The sequence below is a fragment of the Lipophrys pholis genome (genome assembly GCF_963383615.2).
Source record: "Lipophrys pholis genome assembly, chromosome: 2".
NCBI classification, from domain to species: Eukaryota; Metazoa; Chordata; class Actinopteri; order Blenniiformes; family Blenniidae; genus Lipophrys; species Lipophrys pholis.
This window is the reverse complement of record NC_137636.1, coordinates 35,806,131-35,827,459: the sequence shown is the minus strand read 5'-3', so window position 1 is coordinate 35,827,459 and position 21,329 is coordinate 35,806,131. Positions and strand designations below refer to the sequence as shown.

At 42.1% G+C, this 21,329-nt stretch overlaps 1 protein-coding gene across 1 annotated transcript in view; it reads left to right on the top strand.

The window, feature by feature from the left end:
• LOC308125541 (protein kinase C-binding protein NELL1-like) overlaps window positions 1-21,329 on the top strand; it is a 430,629-nt gene that overhangs the window by 276,669 nt on the left and 132,631 nt on the right. Inside the window, exon 13 of the mRNA XM_080489392.1 lies at window positions 13,405-13,530. Coding sequence (XP_080345518.1) covers window positions 13,405-13,530 — 126 coding nt within the window. The remainder of the gene's footprint in view (window positions 1-13,404; window positions 13,531-21,329) is intronic.

Here is a 21,329-nt window from a genome sequence, read left to right as displayed (position 1 = left end):
GTGACTGTGATTTACATATTTTGCATTCAGAATAATTAAAGGAATAAATCTAACACTACAACTGTGGATTATGAAAACGGATTATTATTATTTAAAACTGTAATTCCTACTGCTTGTAGATGCAGCTTTAGATGCCTTTAATGTGCAGCAAAGTTGACAATACTTATTGAGCTAAAATGTGTGTTAATTATAGAAAGACTGACACAGAATGGTGAGTTTGTTTGTTTTTTTTACTTTATGGGGGCATTAACATGCTTAATTATTCAAGCCAAAGGGTTAGTTTATAACGACAGGATTGCTTTATTCAAGTAGTCCAATTTTAATGACCAATTTTAGATTTAGACTTGCAGAAAATTGCAAGATGACGAAGAGCAGGAGAAGCACCAAAACCATAGAATACTGCTTTTTATTAACTATTGAACATAATTGAGTTTTGGCCACCCCTGATGTTTAGAGCAATGATACTCCAGATTGTTTGTGACAAAAAGCAAAATGCATAGTTACCAAAATAGTGATATGCTTTTCTTTCTTTTTTGTTTTTGCTGTAGTTGCACTAAGGTGACAGGATTCCTGCACAGGAATACGAATGTGAGATAAAATGACAACTCTGCAAAACTCATTCGAGTGTACGTTTGGATGAGAATGAGAGAGGGTGAAATTTACCACTGTTGAGATCTGGTCAAGGAGCTCTCACTCTTTCTTGCAGCAGTTTACACTTTTCAACAACGTGTGCTCACACTCAGCAATCTGCTCTATGATTCACTGTAACCTTCTCCTGAACTTCAGAAAAAATCCCTAAAGAGGCATTGTCATTTCAAATAGGTGTCAGTGACACCTGATGACTTGCATGGTGTTTTACAGAAAAAGAAATGTAGAAATGTGAAGCATCATTTCTGATTTTGTGGTGCGCATCAACTCACAATGACGTCAGTGGCAGTTTATGCATGCAGAAATATCCCAACCAACCTCGGCCCATGTGGAGCACTAATATATTATGGTCATTACTTTTGAAGAATTATTTGTCATACATCAGTGACATGCCGTGACCACCAGAGCTGGGTAGGCAGGGCGTTGCATTGATGTTGATTATCATATAATATATATTGAGGTGTGCAATGCAGATGATTTGTAGATGAAACAGCAGAGGCTTTAATTTTGACACACCAAACAGGAACACCATGGCAGGATGAGGTGACACACAAAACCCTCTTCACTCCTGGTTGCCGACCTACAGATATTAAACTAAACTAGATCTACACAAACTAAGAAACAAAAACACAACACAACACAATCATTACCAACATTACAAACTTAATATAACCCCCAATGAAGAGATCTAAAACACGACAAACCCAAACTCCCATATTGCATTGCAGCGATCAGCTCTGTGATCGGTACATAATTGTGCTCGTTCCTATTTGTGTGTATCAAAATAAAAGCCTCTGTCAACTGCAGCTGGCTGGTATGTGTTCATTTAAAGTAATCAAGATCGTAAAATAACATTAAACAATCTCAAACAATTACTCAATATCATTCTCCATACTCTCCCAACAAGGTAAATCTCATGCCATGTCAGCGCTTCTGTTGTTTATGTTGGAAACACAGAAACTGGGACGGCGGAGCTGTCTGCGGTGCTGAAACCACTCCTGCTGCTCGTGAGCAGCCCCCACTCACTTGAAAGTGACAGCCAAGACCTTTAGAACAATAGGCTTATACACATATTCAAACTGGGCAGCAGCTCTTCCTCTTAATACATGCCATTCAACACGGTTATCCTAGAAATTTCAGCTCCATAAAACGCCATATTTTACCATATACACACTATATAGCTTACACGATGGCCGCCGCTGTACTCACACAACACAAAGTCCATGCTCCTGTCCTTCTTGACAAAGATGTCGATCACAGAGGTATCTGGCTGTCTTGGCCTTCAGCTTCATGAGCCTCTCTTTCTCAGTGGATATGAGAGCCAGTGATGAAAGTCTTCCTCACTCTGTCCTGTTGCGGCTGTAGGTTTTTCTGGGTTTTGCATCATCAAAGTGGGATGACAGATCATCAAACTTTTTACTGTCAACTAAAGCCAGAATATCAAGTTCTCCCAGGTTCTGGAATTGTGCCTCCATTTGCAAGCTGATGTTGTCCAGGATGCTGTAAAACAACTTTTGCCTCTCCTCTGGGGCCGGCAGCTTGCTGCGCGTGTTGCTGTCAATCAAGTTCGTAGCTTCACACCGCTCCAGAAAACCATCATGAAATGAGTCAAACGACTCTCGCTGGTTGTTCAAGGTGTTCTTGGTGTCGCAGACACGAAGAGAGCAGAATCATATTTCCATCACCTTGGCCAGGAGAACACGGAACAATGCGTCTGTCTGTGTGAACATCGCGCTGTACACCATGAGAAGAAAGCAGGGGGGAGCCTTAGATAGCCAGAGACTGACTCCAGAGGCCAGAGCTAGAGCGTGTCCATCCCATTCATCAGGGTTTTTTATGAATAATGTTGAACACCTCACGAAGCTCTGCATGGTGGAACATGATGGTCTGAACAAGCCTGGAGTTTGAGTTCCATCTGGTAGCTGCTGCACGTGGAATGCACCGTTTCACCACTTCATCAAGCAGCTCGCTGCGTTTTGTAGAGTTGCTAAAATAAGCAGCAAGGCCCTCCACAGTCTTAAAAAACACGTTACACTCAGAGATCATCTGTGCAGACTGTGAAAGGACAGGCTTCAGTTTATGACCAGAGCAGTGAGTAAACATTGCTTCCGGGACCTTTTCTCTGACCTTTGCCTGCGTTCCACTGAGCTGTGATTCCATAACTGACGCGCAATCATACGTTTGCGCTACCAACTTGTGTGCACAGTTAAACTTGCCCAGTACACCGACCACGTAGTTAGTGATTGCTGTCGCTCTCCTGTCATCACTAACATCATCGAAGCCCAAAAAAGCCTCCTTCACCTCACTGCCAGAGACGAACCTTTAAATGACTGATAGTTGAGCCCTGTTTGTGATGTCTGTAGCTTCATCTACCTCCACGGCAACAAACCGAGCAGCACTCACTTCGTCTTTAATGGCATCCCTCAGAACATCTGCAATGGCCTCAATCAAGTCTTTCTGAATTCTGTTTGAGGTGCAGGGAAACACCGTCACGTGGGAGGCTCGATCTGCGTCCTTGCTAGCTCGCAGGTGCAGCAGCTCAATATCATTTTCACAAGGTTTGAGGAACTTTCAATTTCATTGTTTCCACGGAAAGCAAGCTCTTGTTGACCGAGGAAACGCACAACATCAATGAGACAATTAAGGATTTCTCAGTTTTTTTTCACTCTCTCATTGTGCATGCTAACACCCAGCCGTCGTTGCTCGTCCAAAGCCGGGTCAATTCTGCTGTGGCCAAATGTTTTCAGAGCAATCTGGCGCCGTATGTGGACCACTGATTTTTCACGTTTGGCTATGGCACAGGGCAAGTTGTTCAACTAACAGTATCCTGCATTTGGGGCGGCGTGGCTCGGTTGGTAGAGCAGTCGTCTTCCAATTGGAAGGTTGCAGGTTCAATTCCCATCTCTGCCTGCCTGCATGCTGAAGTGTCCTTGGGCAAGACACTGAACCCCAAACTGCCTGTGTGTATGCAGTGTGAGAGTGAGTGGTGGTGGTCGGTGCGGCCGATGGCACAAAATGGCCGCCTCGCTTCCATCAGCCTTCCCCAGGCCAGCTGTGGTTACATACGTAGTTTACCACCATCCAGTATGGAGTGAATGAATAATGCAATGTAAAGCATCTTTGAGTGTACAGAAAAGTGTTATATAAAACCAATGCATTATTAGTATTATTTGTCCAGGCCTTGTCGGTGGTGCCGCCAAACAGCAAACATGGAAAACAGAACAGCTCATCCACGAAGCCAATTCTTCCTTTTGTCTGACCTTTACTTTGCTGGAGGTCTGGTAGTTCAGGTGTTGGTCTCACATCTTTTAAAAGCTGCTGTTTTTCATCAAAACAAAGTTGTGAAAATGTCTTTATTGTCTCTGGCACTGTCATCCTGCCTGTTAACCCACCAAGTAGCTAGAGAGCGTAGCAGCGCCGTCTCAATTCACTAATGCACTGTGAACGTACGTATAGCATTTAGCATAGCACGGTTACGTCCAAAGGCAGTGTAGCGATCTGCCTTTTTACGTAAATGATTTTCATATTGGGGGATTGACTGTGCATACGCAAACATCCATACACTGGATATGACCGGCAAAGGCAGAGCTGTGGCCTGTACTACGAAGCTGAATTTTCTCTTATCGAGATAACTTCAAGGACTAACCCTGGGTTTTATGTACTACGCCACTCGCTCACTTCTCACCAGGATAAATCACCTCGGTAACTGACACTGAAAGTCTAACCTGCTCCGGAGCAGGTTATGTTCTCGATAAGCGGTCAAAGCTCTGCCTCCTGACCAATCAGATCTCTTGGAAAATGCCCCGCCCATTCTTAAATGATGGTGATCGGTGGGCAGGTTCAGCGCTGAGGTGCAGCTGAGTGGAGATGAGAATAATTTAAAGTGATATTTTTGACATAATAAAATAAATCCTGGTCACTGAGACTTTGAAGGATGTTTTTGTTCAGAACTGCAGAAACATGACTTTACAGAGCGCAGAACTGCTCGTGCCGTCGCGGTGATGAATTAATATTCCAACACAAAACACAAGAGAAACTCAGCGTCAAACCAACGGGATGGAAAATCTAAACTAAAAGAAGATCAGTGAGGAAGTTCAGTCCGACACGTTTCTGCTGGAATATAGTGAAATTGATTGATCAGTGGAGGTGCTGTCCGTTTATATCGCTGATAGATTAATCTGGTATAATCTCACAAAGTCAGCATTAACAAGTCAGGAATGTTCTGGCTTTGGCTGCAGCCTGGTGGATGCATTTTAATTCTTCATAATCTCAGAGAATAACTGATCCTTCAGTAATCTGTAAACTGTGCTGCAGGATTTCTCTGTGTGTGATTGGTCAGACGCTACAAACTCCGCCCCTTTCATGTGAACGCGCACACGTAGGTCTGGGTTGAACCAGAGAGTTGATAACCTGCTTCGTAGTAACGGTGATCAGGACGGCGCACGTCTGGATAAGTCAACCCAGGAAACAGAGAGATCCTGGATATGTTGATCACAGTTCATAGTACAGACCACAGCAGTGTGCCTTCAGGAGAGGGTGTGGCCTTTGGGAGGGGGTGTGGCCTTCACAGTAAAACAGTGCAGGAGTAAGTGACTTGTGCAGCCTCTCTGCCATACCAGGAGTCATTTGTGCTATGAAAAGTACAAAATGCTGACACTTTCAAACCTGTAGGAACTGTAGGCTGAAAATGAAAACTAGATTAAAGTCATATTATAATTAAAACAAATGATCAAAATGAATATTTCATTCATTTCAATTTAGCCGTTAGTAGGCCCTGCCTCCCCTGACTGCACATCACTGCTTGTTATACTCTAAAAGATGCCACAGATACACATCATCTGTGGTTATAGTTAAGATTTTCTTCCTCTCTCTTTTTATATCTGCAGAAAGCGCAGCGAGCCAATCATTACCTCGCTCACAATATTTTTATAAGTCAGAAAAAGAAAAAAAAAAAAACACATCTTAAGATAACATTGTCATTTAAATTGTACTTCTTTGAGCTCCCTCTGCTGAGTTAATACATCTGGAGCCACACTCTGCTTCAAAGTGAAATGCAAGCCCATGACAAATAGACTCCGGTGGACAATTAGTATATTTTCACTTTGACCTTGAATAATATATTCCCAGTTTGAAAACTGGCCTTCACATCGCTTGCATAATTTGAGAATTTAAATTTGCAACCCTGGTTTATGCAGCTGTGAAAGCTCAGGTTGGAAAACTGTTGCTTAATTTTGCATTTTCCATACATTCAGTTTACTGCAACAGTTCTGTGCAGTAATTGAGAACCACATAGACGCCCAGTAATCTGTGTGAAAATGCCTATTATTGGAAAATGTTGAAAAAGCTGATTAGATGTTTACACCCAGTGCATTAAAGAAGACTGCTGAAACATCGGATCTGTTTGCGAAACAATGTGCAAACCAAAATTATGACGGTGTGTAATTGCTGGGTGAGATGAGCTCCAGTGGGAACAGAGGGAGGGGGAGAGGTCAAAGGAGAGGGGAATACTGATTGTGTGTGTAGGTGGTGTTGTGTGAAGGAGATTCACTGAGATGGTGAAAAGATTTGTATCAGGAAGGAGGATGACATTTGGTGGAAGGACAGAATCAGTTATGGTTAAGGTGTTTTAAAAAACCCAAAACAACAACAAAAAAACAGTCGCAGCAGAAGTCGCATTACTTATAGAATCTCTCTTCTCAGTCCAAAAAAAAAAAAAGCTTGACCTTCAAATTGGCAAAAATCACCAGGAAAGAAAAAAGCTATTTCTGAGTAAGAGTCTCTTTTTAAACTGCTCAAAACACAAAGCCTAAAGTCAAACACACTTGTTTATTAGCATGTGTCCAAATCCACATGAAGAGAGAGGATCGTTCAAACAGGTTGTTCTTGCCATTAAAAAAAAAAAGTCAAAAAAATGTTTCCAGGTCAGTTTTGTATGGAAGCGAATAGAGCTCAAAAATTAAATCTTAATCATCATTTTCTTTTTCATTTCATTAAGTCACAGAATAATCAGCCTTGTCAAAGAAAATTAAAATGCAGTTTGGATGATTGATTATTCATTTTTATTTATGAGTCAAAAAATGCAATTTAATGTGAAAATGAAAAGGCTTTTCTGTTAATACATTTCAAATTGATTTTTGAGCTGTATTCGCTGCCATAATTTTGGGCCCTTATTTATTGGTCTTCATTGGTTTTGCTGTGTTTTCACTTTTGATTCGCCAAAGCTGGATTTCCAAAATTATACAATCTATATAATCCATATAAAGTAACCAAGAAATTTATAACCGTGATTTAATCGTCTGAAGCAGTGTTTTCTGAGTAGAAATCCTAATAAAACACATTTCTATGACATAAATTTTTTAAACGTGTAATGGAGATTAAATACAATAATAAAAAAGGTTTGAATTGTTGTTTTTTCTATGATGAAGTGAATTGAGATGACTGTTGTTGTGGTGCCAAATGAATAAAACAGAAGTTCATTGAAAACACACAGTACAAGAAATCACATTTTATAAAACTCACCAGATATTTTGGATTAAAAACCTCTGTACAGAGTGACAAGACCACATGTTTTACTGCCTATGGATCTCAACTGCCAGTTGTATATTATTATTTTATCATATGAAAAGATGATCGACAGTGTGGTTAAAACTCTAAACCTGGGCGAACACACACACACACACACACACACACACATTTAAGTGTGCTTAATAATACTCAATATGTGTAAAGTCCAGAGGATGGTTCAAACAGGCTGTACTCATCCTACAAATTACTACTGGCTTGTTCTTTGTTTTAAAGTTCTTGACTGAGTAAAGTTAGGTCCTGTTTACACAACAACGTTCAAACGTTAACAACTCCTCCCAAGTTTTTTAAAGCGCTCCGACTCGGTCTACGTGGAAACGGAGGGAAACTGTATTGTTCTCTGTGTGTGTGGTTTCATCACAAAAACCACCAACAGCGCCCACTGGTGGCCCAACATGCTAACTACATTGTTTTCAAAACGTTGCTGTGTAAACGCAAAACTTTTCTGAAATGAAAATGCATGTCGTGTAAACGGCGCCTCAGTGAGAACCGTTGTGCCGGGATTTCTTTTCTATTCGTCCAAACGTTGGGGTTTAGTGAATTTCAGTTTGTCCAAATACACTTTTTCTTTTTTTTGACGACATTTAGTTTGTGTACAGGAAATTGGTTTAAAGCGTAACGTGTCTTTTAACACCGCATGCACTGCTTACCACTTCCTGCACCACTGGAAGTCACGCCTTCGCTCTCCAATTTCAATCACGCTGGCTCATGTAAGATTACTTTTATAACTGTAATTGACGCTTTAGAAATAGAGCTGGAAACTGCCATTATGGGAGCAGAATTGCTAAGTTGATGAGTTCTAACTCTGCCTGTGTGACTGCTCTCGTGTCTGGAATGAAGGAAAAGTAGACGATATCATCCGATGTCGGGTCCTGAGCCATCCGGTCCTCATGACAGCACTAAATAGATAATGACGTCACTGCTGCTTCATGCATAAATACACACTGTCCTGCTTTGAAGAAGCAAACGGAGATCCTGCTGCTGCTTTAACAAACTCCAAGATTGTTCCTGTACAACTCCCAATGCAGACAACAAACACAATTTAGTTTCTGTATTTGTGGAATACTTGTGTGTGGAGAGCACACAGATTTGTGGACCAAACTCTTTTTAGAATGGTCTTAAAATAAGCAGAATAAAACTGGGATATAAGTCTGAGCTTTGTTTGTTCAATATTATAAGCATTTGTCTTTGCCTGAGGGTAGCAAGACCAATAAATGCTCCCATGGGTGTGAAGATGTCCACACGTTTGCTGTTAAAGTGATAAAATGTTGCTCTTAAGAGGAATAAAGTGAAAGAAAGGGGGCCAGGTGGTGTAGTGGTTAGTGATCTCACTTTCCAGTGAGATAATCTCCCGTTTCAGTTCGAAATTGGTTTTTTTCCCATGTGGACTTTGTGTTTTCTCCCTGTGCATGCTCGCGTTTCCTCCCACAGTCCAAAAATTGCATTTGAGGTCAACTGGTGACACTGACGCTTCAAGTGCAAATGGATCCTTTTGTGATTTCTTTTCCGAAAGTGCTCGCGTTTACACAACATTGTGAAAATGTCTGTTTATATGAAAAAACGGTAGAAAAGGTCATTTGTTTTTGTAACGCAACCACACAGAAAAATGCACGTCGAGAACAATATGCTATAAACATTACCGATTTCTGTGTCTATTTTGGTCGTTCATATGTTTTAAATCGGTATCAGACACGGCTTTAGATCATCTACGTGTTGACATGGTGAACATTCACACATTTCTAAACATTTCAGTGGCTCTGAGCACAGTTGTCATGAAACGAACACCCAAAGCTCAATGAAAGTTCTTCGTCTTCACTTTAAAATATCGTTGAAGAAAAGGGGTCTTGTCTTCTTACTGATGTAGATATAAATGTTCATTGATCCCAGGTTGAACTAGGCAGAATAAAAGGATCCTTACAGACAGTAGTGTTTTTCCACTCGCTGTTCCACTAAAGTTTCTTCATCGTTTGTCCCTCTGTAGCATTCGGTTAGTGTAGTGTTAAAACACTTTGGGGGGGGTTTAAAATCAAACTTTTCCGACATTCAATAACTGCAGTATGTGGATTGCTAATTTAAAATAAATTCAAAATGACACTTATAGAAAGCCAACTCGGGGGCCACTCTTGATTCACAGATTGCAGTGGAGCAGGAAACAAGATTGGACACTGAAGATATGCGTCAATCTCAACCCGCTCTCATCTGTCACATTCAGCGTTTCGCTCACACACCAGCGCTGACAGCTGCCATGCAAGGTGTCTGCGCAACCTGGGGTTCAGTGTCTTTCCCAAAGACATGGTGGGGCTTCAACTGCCAAACTTTGAAAAGACTGAATCTGAGCCATAACATCCCCAAATAGTATAACGTCTTAAATAATTCAGTACAACAGGATACCGCTCTGTTCGTTTTGTGACTATCAATGCTCTATGTGCAACACTGAACAGTTGAAGACATCCAGCTTCAGTATGAAGGCTTGCTTTTTCACTCTAAACAGTGATTTCATTCAAATGAAGAACATCTCAAATGTGAGTGGCCACCAAAGCAGTTTGGATTGTCGAGTACTGTTCAGTCTCTCAAGCTAATTTTCACTGAAAAGTTTTTGAAAACATGTTGCTGAGTGACAGTTGAGCCGCAAACCTCAAAATAAGAAATATGATAAACGAGTCTCAGTTTTGATAGGTGTGAAAAACACACACACACACACACACACACACACACACACACACACACACACACACACACACACACACACACACACACACACACACACACACACACACACACACACACACACACACACACACACACACACGCGCGCTCGTGTCTTCGTCTCCATGTATCCTGAAAGTTTCATATTTAGAAAAGAAACCTGGTTCACACTTTTGAAGTGGAACTGGGATTTATCTCCTAATTACTTTCCATCGCTGTCTTCTTGTGACGCACCGGCTTCATCCAGCAGGCGTCAAACAGACCAACAATGAGCGGCTCACAGTGACTGATCAGCTGCATCGGCTGAAAACTGGAACACGTCTATAAGGACACAATTTAATACAATATGGGCACAGTCGAGGCAAGGGAAGGAAATGGCTTGCATGGCAGTCAGTGGTTATAATTGTTGCATTGAAAGCGGTTTCCATTAACCTTTATTGTAATAAGTTATGTTGCTAATATTGCACACACACACACACACACACACACACACACACACATACACAGGCGCGCCCATAAAACGAATAATTTAAAGTCGGTTTTTTTTTTCTTTGTGCCTCACAGCATCCAAACACTCAACATGCCGACGCCCTGTCTCTCTCAGACACACGGGTACACAAAGAAATGAGCTTGCACACACACACACACACACACACACACACACACACACACACACACACACACACACACACACACACACACACACACACACACACACACACACACACACACACAATCAAAAATAAACACACACATGCACAGAGAGACTTCTATTCTGTCTTATTTTTAGCTGTTCCCCTACCCAGCCTTGACCTACATCACAGCATGAACAAAGGAGCAGAGAGATGAAGTAAGTGAGCTCGGGAGGAAGGGGGGGGGGTGTCTGGGGTCTGGGATGGAGGAGGAGAGGGTCGAAGGGACAGAGAGAGAGAGAGAGAGGGAGAGAGGGAGAGGCACACTGCCATCGAGAGAAATGAATTCCCCCCAGTGTGAACTGACAGTTCCAGTTCTGTCAGCAGGCCTCACCTGCAGCAGAGCTCCCAGAGGAGGCTGCAGAGTGTGGAGACGCATGCGGCCCCGGAAACACCGGGGATCGGAGACCTTGAAACATCAAGAGATCAGAAAAACCTCATCGCGCATCAGACCCGGTGCAAGATGCTTTTCTCGCTTTAAATGAAAGTGTACGGAGGCGGCGAGCTCTCCACTCTGAATTATTGAGGGCTGCATGTCGGCAACATCACAAGCAGGCCGCCATCACCCTTGAACAACACTCTGGCGCCTTTCGCCAATAATGCCGAGGATAATCAAATGAGTGACTTTCATTGCAGCGCAGAGCTTCAGGACAAGATGAAAATTGGATTCAGGTGGATTTCTGCAGCCTGAAAGCACTCAAATAAGTCCCGTGTTTCTGATGTAGCAGATCAATGCTTTTTCTTTTTCTTTTTTTTCACACTGAAGGCCAGCGGTGCTTTGTGCGCCTGAGTACACGATCCGTTTCTCTTTGATCGTATAATTCAGCTCGCCTACTGTATAGCTTCCAAAGGATGTAATCGACTGGGTTAAAAAAAGAAAAAAAATTGTGTAAGTGTTTTATAGACTTTGTACAAATTAGTTTCCCTGTGAGAGCGGATACTGAGGTAAAAAGCTCAAAGCTGGAATGTGCTCATCCATGGAGACGATATGGAAATGCTTTTCTCACCTTCCCTCTGCCGCTGCATGCCGAGTCCCTTAAGTGGTGGGAAAAGCCTGCTCGTCTCAATAAACCGACGCTCGCCTCTGCCTAAATACGTTGTACAATGATGTACACGTACACACATACAAACTTAAGGCCTTGCTGCGTTTCACTTCCCGGGTTTCCTATCCCATTTCACCAGCAGTCGTGTAGCCTTGCTAATGCTTCCCCGAGCGCGCTGTATTAATGCTCATGCATCGTCTTTCAAGCTGCATTGAAAATAGAGACGCCGCATGTTTTCACAGATGATGTAATTTATCGTGATATTAGCTTTTCATGATACGTGTCAGGAAAGACGTTCAGCCGGGAGGCTGATTGTTTTCTTCTCACTCAGGACGTTCTTAACTCAGAAGCAATTCATTTCCTTTTCCTTTCCTTCACCTTGCTTCCTTTCCTTTCCTTGTCTTTCCTTTTCTTTCCTCTTTTCCTTCACTTTCCTTTTGTTTCATTCCTTTCAGTTCCCATTTTTTTCCATTCTTGATTCCTGTTCTTTCTTTCTTGTTCCCTTTCTTTCCTTTACTTTGATTGCCTTTTGCGTTTTTATCATTTCATTTTCTGTTCTTTCCTTTCAATTGATGTTCTTTTCTGTTTGTGCTTTCTCATTGGTTTCTTGCACTTTCTTTTCAAGTTCTTTATTTTGCTTTCTTTCCTTCCCCATTCTTTCCATCCTTCCCTTTCATTACATTTGACTGTTCTGTCCTTTAATTTCCTGTCCTTTACCTTTCTTCCCTTTCCTATTTTTCCCTGTCCTTTACTTCCCTTTTCCTTTCCTTCTTTCTTTCCTTTTTTTATATTACTCCATTGTCTTTTATTGTTCTTTCATTTTCTTCCCTTCCTTCAATTTCCTCTTCTGCTTTTTGCTTTCTTTCCTTTTCTGTTCCTTCCCCATCCTTTCAATCATTTCATTCCATTGCATTTTACTGATCTTATCTTTCATTTCCTGTTCTATCCCCTTCTTTTTCTGTTCTTTCTTTGACTTTCTCATTATTTCCTTTATTTGCCTTTTGCTCTCCTTTCCTGTTATTTTCTGTTCTTTCCCTACCACATTCTTTCTTTTGCTTTTCTTTCCCGTTTTTCTTTTTCCTTTTCATTTCCTTCCCAGTTCCTTTCATTGCATTTTACTGTGCTTTCCTTTCCTTTCCCTTCCTTTTCCTCCCCTTGCTGTCTTTCCTTCCTTTCAGTTCCTGCTCTTTTCTCATGTCCTTTTCTGTTCTACTCGTCTTTCCTTTTTGCTCTTTACTTTCTTTTCCTTTCCTCTCTTTCTTTTCCTTGCCTTCTCTTCTCAGCAGCTTTCCTTCATTTACTTTCATTCTGTTCTGTTTTTTCCTCACAACCTGTCCGCCTCCTCTTTCTTTGTGTCACTAAAGTCCTGTCTCCCCATTTCTTTTCTTCTCTTAACTTGCCAGGCACCATTTTCTGCTGCTCTCATTAACCAACACGCTGTTGCCTACTTTATCTACTTAACTTGAATGTACCTTGTTTAAAAAAAAAAACAATTGTTTTTTAAACTGATCAATCCAACAGCTCTTGTTGAAACCAGCTCTTGTTGTGTGACTGTCTGAGGTGAAGCCCAGAGACTCTGCTTTCGTAAAGCAATTAAAGCAACACTGATGCAGCAGCCCAATGGACTCAACTCCGACCACCGGGATCGTCAGTCGCCTCGGGAGTCACATCGTCCTTAAAGAAGTCTCCAGGAGTTAATAATCCACTGTCTCTTCTTCGTGTTTCCTATGTAGACATCGACGAGTGTGCAACACAGATGCATTACTGCCAGTCCAACACGGTGTGCATCAACCTGCCGGGTAGCCATCGTTGTGACTGTCTGCCAGGCTTCATCAGAGTGGATGAATACTCCTGCACCGGTAAGTCTGCATGCAACCTCAGATGACCTTCAAGGAAAACTGCAAAGTGTTCTTTGAGGAGCTGTCAGATGTATCCATGAACAGGTTTGTTGACCTTGGGTGGTTAGGGAATTCAGCATTGCTTCAAGCAGATTTTTGTAATCTGTGGATCTGTTGAATTGTGAGTTAGAGAGAATTAGATGTAATGTGAGAAGGAATTAGGTGTAATGTGGGATGCGCTGGAGCTTTGCGGTAGTTTTCCCAATGGGTAGTGAGCTGGAAAATGTCTCTTGACCTGTAATGACTGTGTTTATAGGTGGTTATGGCTCCACTTCTTCTGCTGATTACAGTGTTGTTCTGCGGGCCATTTAAAAACAACAACAGCAGCAGTGCCACCTCTTCAGTTCAGGTAGTAATGTCACATTTTGAGCCCAGAATTTTAGAAGTGAGATTGAGGGGAAAAAATTTACAATTTCATTTTTCACTCCGCACCATCACCTTCACTTATTTGATTTGAAATAGAATGTTTCAACAAGTGATGATTAAAGTCACTGACCGTAGTGGTCATTGTGAATAATAATATTGGGAACAGCAATGTGGAGCGGTGGATGGCATCCACTCACATCGACAAGTGTGGACTTTGCTTTTTTTCCCCCTGTGTATTACTTAGAATACTCTTACTTTGTCCACAATTATAATACAAGTATGTTTTGGCAATTTTAGTGACTTTACATTTCCCTTTGGTGTGTTGTCTGTGTGTGAGTCATTGTGTCTCCCTCGTTGATTACTTGGAGACGTGTCCAAGTGTATTCTGCCTTTGCTCAAGCAGACTCAAGCCCCTGAACGCTTCATTTAAGACTGAAGATGATGTAAAGAATGGAAAAGGGGTGATTGACTCATTTCAGTCAGTTCAATAGAGTAAAGACCAGGGGCCTCATTTATAAAGCTTGCTTATGCACAAAACGGGTCCTGTACGCCACTTCCAATACAAAGTTTGATCTAAAAAAATAAACTTTGCGGGAGAATGTGCGTACTGGTACACAAACTTTTAACCTTGCACATGCACGTTTCGGAGATGGGGAAGCTGGCAGCGCTGATTGTGAGGTGGAGAGTTAAAGCCAGTTTTATCTCATACATTTATTATCTTCAAATATCAGACTTACAGATCCACGTAATCATAAACAGCCAAGCTGCAGTGGTATAGTAGTGTTTCTTTAGTGGAACATTAGTGCTGAATCAGCAGGAAGATGTTCATATGTCATAGTTTCATCTTCAAATGCTACAGAGCGGAAGATAGAACTGATTGATTATCAATTGTGACAAAGTGTATAACAATCAGTCTAATTTCAGAGTAAACACATAAATAGCGCGGTGACAGCCGTGCGTAAAGCTGCAGTGTGAATGCGCCGGTGTTGTGCTCAAAACTGATTGCCGTCCACAGGAGCGCACACTGGCTGGCTGTCACCCGTCGCTGGGGACGTCTGTTTTGTTCCAGCTGATTTTATCAGGACTTACAGCTATAAACGTACAAATATACTAAACTGGAGGTACACGGTAACAACTAAAGTGAGTCTGTGGGAAAAGCTCATCCAAAAAAAAAAAAAAAACTGCAATTCCCTTCATGTTTTTAAATCACATCTTAAAACACGCATGTTCTCTTTGGCTTTTAACCAGTGTTGAAGTTGACTTTTACTGCTCAAAGTGTATTCTGTGCTGCCACTGTATTGTTGTATTTATAATTGTATTTTTATATTGTTGTACAGCACTTTGGTCAACTGAGTTGTTTTTAATAGTGCTTTATAAATACATTGGATTGGATTGGATTGGATTGGTTACATGTAAAATAAAGAAATTATAGATTCTGTATTGCTTATTTTATTATCATACATATGTGATACGTGATACACTTAAAAAAACATTTACATTATGGCTGTAAATCCTGATAAAAGCCGCTCGCGTGGAAGGGAATCACTTTTTGGCACAACAGTCATGCGCTCGGGAAGCACTGCTGCTGGAGACAGACGACCTCCTCGTCACCCTCCGCCTCCAACTCTCCAGTGCCTGAAGATAAAACACAAAGTCCACTGAGCCTTTTCACAAGTCTCTGTTCAAATATTTAATTTACACATTAAATAAACAGGTAAAACTGAACTTCATCGGTCTGCTGTGTCTCCACCAAAATGTCTCCTTTCCTCTCCGACACTCTGACACACGCTGGCCGTCACAACCATGAGGTTATTTTTGCGTCCAGCTGTGAGCTCTGCTGCTGCCCCCATGATGCCACTCTCCTCTGGCCTCCACCTTCACAGATTCACAAACTATTTCTCTCTCCGTAAAATTCCTTTTCTTCGTCTTTTCTGTCGGGATTTAGCGTCAAATGCCGGCGATCAATGGGCTGATTGAGATGCAAAAATATTAACGAGGCACTTTGCATCGACCATTTATGGTAGAAAGTGGGCGTGTTGAGGACGGGCTGAGGCCTGTCGCGATAATCAATAAATTAGTTGCACGATAATTAAAAATGAGCTTGATAAGTTTGCCAGGCTCGATAATTTTTCATTTACCAAAGACGTCACTGTGAGTGGCGCTCATTCTGGTGTTGGTGAGCGGCGCTCTCACAGTTTAATGTTGTTTTAGAGATTTGCCAGATTTCTGAGCCTTCCAGTGGAAAACCCGGGTAATGCACACTGCAAAGGGGCCTTAACACGTGAGACACACCTGAGAGCAGCATGAGACACCGCGAGGAGGAGAGAGAGAGATGAGGGGAGAGAGAGAGAGAGAGAGAGAGAGAGAGAGAGAGAGAAAGAGAGAGGTTGTTTTGATTATTTACTTTGGATATCTACAATGTCTTTTTTCATAATGCATTTCCAATTTGAAATATTCTTAACAAATAAAAGTGTATTTATCTTTAAAAGGGTATACTTGCATTATTATACCATTATTAATATATTAGTGGAAAAATTGTATCAAAACGGCAATATTATCGTTGATCACAATCATTTCTAGGACAATTTATCGTCCAACAAAATTTGTTATCGTGACAGGCCGAGGCGGGAAATGAAGTGCGCAACCTTCCAGGTGGACTGGGATCTATAAAAGGAAAATGTGTGCAAATGTGCGTACGCACGGTTCAGATTATTTGGGGCACATGCCATTTTCAGCTTTTGGGCACATGTACATTTCTAGTAGGAATCCTATGCAAGGTTTTATAAATGAGGCCCCAGAACATTGCAAGACAAGACTAAGGCCTGGTTCACACTGCACGGAAATGGGACCGAATTCCGATATTTTACTCACTCGTGACTCATCGCCTACCTGTTTTGTGGCCATGTGAAAGCTCCATTACGATTTTTTCACACCAGACCCAGGCCTGATATTATTCTACACGAAACTGCTTCGTCATTGACGACGTGCTACTGATGTCACAGATAAGCACTGGAGGAAGCGGCTCTGCCAAAATAAAAGCTGTTAGAAGCTGTGCTCACTTTTTTCTTCGTTTCCGTTTTGTGGGTTTTCTGTTGTTTTGGGCTGGAAACAATGAGTCACATCTGGCAACCCTGGTGTTGACCGGCGTGCCATGCATGAATAGCGTGCTCGGCATGACTTCAACGTCGTCTTCTGCGCTCTGGGACCCCAAAACATCTGGTCTAATCACGTTCACACGGCAGGTCGTGTTTGAAATGATCACGCAAAAAATCGGAATTGAGCATCAAGACCTGTGGTTTGAACGGAGCCTAAGATTTTAATGGGCCATTTCAATATATTGATAATGTGGTCCTGAGACCAATAACGTTCTCTAGTACTACAATCTTTAATCCTCTGTTGACACTCATTTAAAGGGGTCATATTATCCAGCGTTCACATGTGTCTAGTTGGTCCAAAAACATTGTACTCAAAGTTTATTGCCCGAAATCCGACTTTTCCTTAATTTTCCTCTATTTGAATATTGGATCATAGGAGCTGCATTCAGAATCTGCTGTGTCTGTGTGAGCTGGACTGGCTCCGCCCACACATGCCCATCTTGGGAAGAGGAGGAAGTACGTCCTCTTGTGGTGCCATGTGCCAGAGTAGAGCTGCCTAACTGTGGGAGGAGTCAAAGGGGAGGGCCTGCCTTGACTGGAATTGGCTAAACCCCCGATGACACTCTATAGGGTTTGATTTCTGATTGGCTGGTTGGAGCAACACACTTTTTAAAAACTGAAACAAGCCAGGGACAGAGAGGACAGATTTTCTTCACTTCTCGGGCGCCAGGTACATGGATTATTACTGTTGGAAAACCTTTAGAAAGTGAATTTTGAGTTTATATTTAGTTACATTAGCATAACTAAATATCACCTTCCTGATCAATCTTGGTAAAAAGACACCATTGAAAAGTTCTTACATAAAGTTTGGCAGCCTTACTATGATTCAGAACCTTTGAAACTTAAGACAAAGAAAAGAGAACGACAGACAGCATCTCTTGAAATATGCCTGAGGCGCCCTTTGGCGTGTGTGATAAGAGCAAAGTCAGAAGTCAGGTGAACACTCTGAAGCGACTTTCACCCGAATATTCACCAGAATATTTGTGTAGCTGTGATGATCATTTAAAATGACGTAAACACGATGTAAACATGTGATTATTTGTTTGAAGTGGCATATATACATTTACACGCCCTCACATGAATAAATCACTCGGGATGTAATCTGTTCATCTCCAACTCTCACTGTCACGCTTGGCTTGTGTGGATCACATGCTGAAGAAAACTAATCATAAAAGACTTTCTAGAATCCAGGTAAACTTCCTGGAACTTCTCATTTGAAGTTCTGGGAGTGAGCATCTCAGCAAAACCAGAGATAGAAAAGGTCCACAGCCTTCCTGAGACTCCAAAGAAACCACATTCCTGGAAATCAGTGTTCTATGTGTGTCCAGAAGATTGATGGATGAGCTGAATTCAGAGTATACACTATTTAATAATACCCATCAGAGACTTGTCCTAGTTATTCTTCATGAAGTTTGAAAATGCTGGCTTCATTCAGCCAGTGGCCAAATAGCTCTGTGAATCTGCTTTGACGCAGTTTTATTTCACTATATTCCAAAATCAATGCCTCTGCACGTTTCTTTTGAAGGTTCGAGAGAATCGGCATGCAATCGAACCACATCCGGTGATTGCAGCCATTCATTCTTTTAAAGGCCGGTGCGCCATAAATATTCTGACTGAAGACATTGGCAGGCTGTCGTTTCCAGACTTTCATTCTGCATTCGATGTCAGAGGAGATTTAGCCAAATATGTCCAACTTTAAACAACACAATAAAAACAGCTCTGCCGAAGTTTGACTGAGGACTTTTTTTTAATCTACAGTGCTGCTGCTGCTGTGCCGTGGCGGGTGTGACATGTTTCTCCTCCGAGGCGCTTTAACGCAGCATGTTTTCTGGAGAGTAAATAGAATGTGCTGGGTTTCTGTTCTGTGTTCCTCCAGAGAAGTGTTCTTTAATTAGCTCACAGTTGGCAGTCACGCAGGGACAAGGATCCATAGACAATCAATCCATTCTGCAGCTTGTAAACTGTCCTGGCTGCTGACTGGGAGCCCAAGGAGCACTTTCTACATCTGCTGGGAGAGATAAATCCTCTCGCTGTCTCCCTTTCCCCCTTCCTGCTTCTCCATAAGCATTTCCTCGAGGGTGTCCGATCCTCTGTGTGAGTGTAAAACAGAGTTAGTGTTCACAGCGCAGGCAAACGACTGCTCATATTTCACAAGGCTAACCCGATTGCATATTAGCTGCTGTAATTGGTTGCTTGTGCCGAAGTCCATGTTGTTATTCCTTATTGTCTGGATCATGTAAGGTTGTTGTTGTTGTTGTTGTTGTTGTTTTTTAATGCATTACAGGCAATCAGTTAAAGAGGAAACATGGAATTACTGAAAGAGAGCCAGTTTTTGCTTTCTGTGTTATCAGACGTCAGGTTAACACGGAGTATAGAGAGTGTGGACCCTCATTTCTTCAGAGAAACAGATAATAATCCCCTCACTATACCTCATTTCAGTTTGCTGGGGATGCACCAATACCAGTATTGGGTCAGATACTACACTGAGCACTTGTACATGTGCTCATTTCATCGTGCATCAGCAAGAGAGCACGGGCAATTTCCGTTTGGAAATTCTTTAATATTGACGACAATGACAAAAGTAAGGCAGACTGTTAATTATGTTCTGCTAAAATGTCAAGAGGAGGCGAAGGATGGTTCGTACAACACTGGCAACTTAATCAAGAGACATTTGGACCAGCAGAGTTAGTCCAATGTCTCTCAGAAATGCAGGAGGATTTCCTTCGAGCTGTGCTACATGCTACATGCTACATGCTAAAGCGTTAGACGCTACGCATGATTTAATTGTGACATAGTGCGCATCGCGTCGACACAGAAGCTATCTGGAGGCGGTTCGTGGTAATACATCCTTCGCTCATCATTTAAATATGGAGTATAAATTAGGCTTTAAAGCATTCAATAAGTACTTGTATCGGTACTCAGTATTGGCAAGTAGCTTAAAGTTAGTCCCTGTACTGGTATCCGTCCTTCAAAAAAGCGGTATCATTGCATCGCTATTTGTTTTTTGTTTTCCATTGAGAAAAGTATGGCATCCGTGCAGATTGATGTAATCTTTATGAAAGTTAATCATGACGATCAAGCAGAACTGGAGTGAAACAAAAAGAGGAAGCAGGAAAATGTGTTCTCTCGTCGCTGTTGGCAGTAACGTGTTTGTTCCCGTCTTTCCGCTTCGGGCGGGTATCTGTTCGTGTACTGTATTTGTCTCTCTCTGTGGACGCTGTGTACCTCTTAACTTCATCCACCCACAAACTTAGCTCACAGCGCTGTTGTGTGCTCTCAGTGTTATCACAGCAGCACCCTGCTCGGCATAGCTAGAGTGCTTTTTTACTCAACATGGATCACTTCTTTTTTCCTTTTTTTTTCTCCTCTGGACAATCTCAGCTTCGCCTGCCCTCTCCGTCTCTCCCTATCGCGCCCGGTGGAGTGTCCTGTCCTTTGTGAAGGCAGCGCCCTGTAAACAATAGGAGGCTGCGGTAATTGTCGTTCCACTTGATTTCACCTCTATGGAGGCAGGCGAGCAGCTCGGGGGAAACAAGGGACAAACAGTGGGAAGAGGAGAGAAGATGGGAAGTGTGACGTTTTACACAGAAGTGAGCACACCTCTGTGCAACATTCCCCAAATGTCAAACAATTATTAATAATTTCTCACATTGGAATTATCCCTCTTGTGGACGGAATGCAGATTCCTTATGTTGATAACAGTGAATCGAAGGTGAACACACTTGTAATCTCGGACTCTCAAGAAAGTACGAAAACAAAAATAGCTACAAATTACAATCAAACAGCTTGAAACATAAAATGAATGTGAACACTTTCAAACAATTTTGCACAATCTTTTAGTATATATTAGAAAACGCCAACAGAGATATCTCACAGTATATTATCCATCCATCCATCCATCCATTTTCTCCCGCTTATCCGTTTATGGGTGGCGGGGGTGGCAGTCTGAGCTCTGTCACCCAGATCACATTGCACCGATTAAGAACCTTTCCTGCAGGTGGTGAGCCCACAGGAAACAGTATATTATATTGAACTATATTAGAAAGAGAAAAATGACAAACCCCAAACATATATAAGGTGGAGAAGGGAACTAAACTCGGCTGGTCGAGCGGTCGTCTCCCAATCTGAAGGATGCAGGTTCGATTCCCATCTCTGCCTGCCTACATGCCAAAGTGTCCTTGGGCAAGACACTGAACCCCAAACTGCCCCCGTTAGAGTGACAGTGCCTTGCATGGCTGC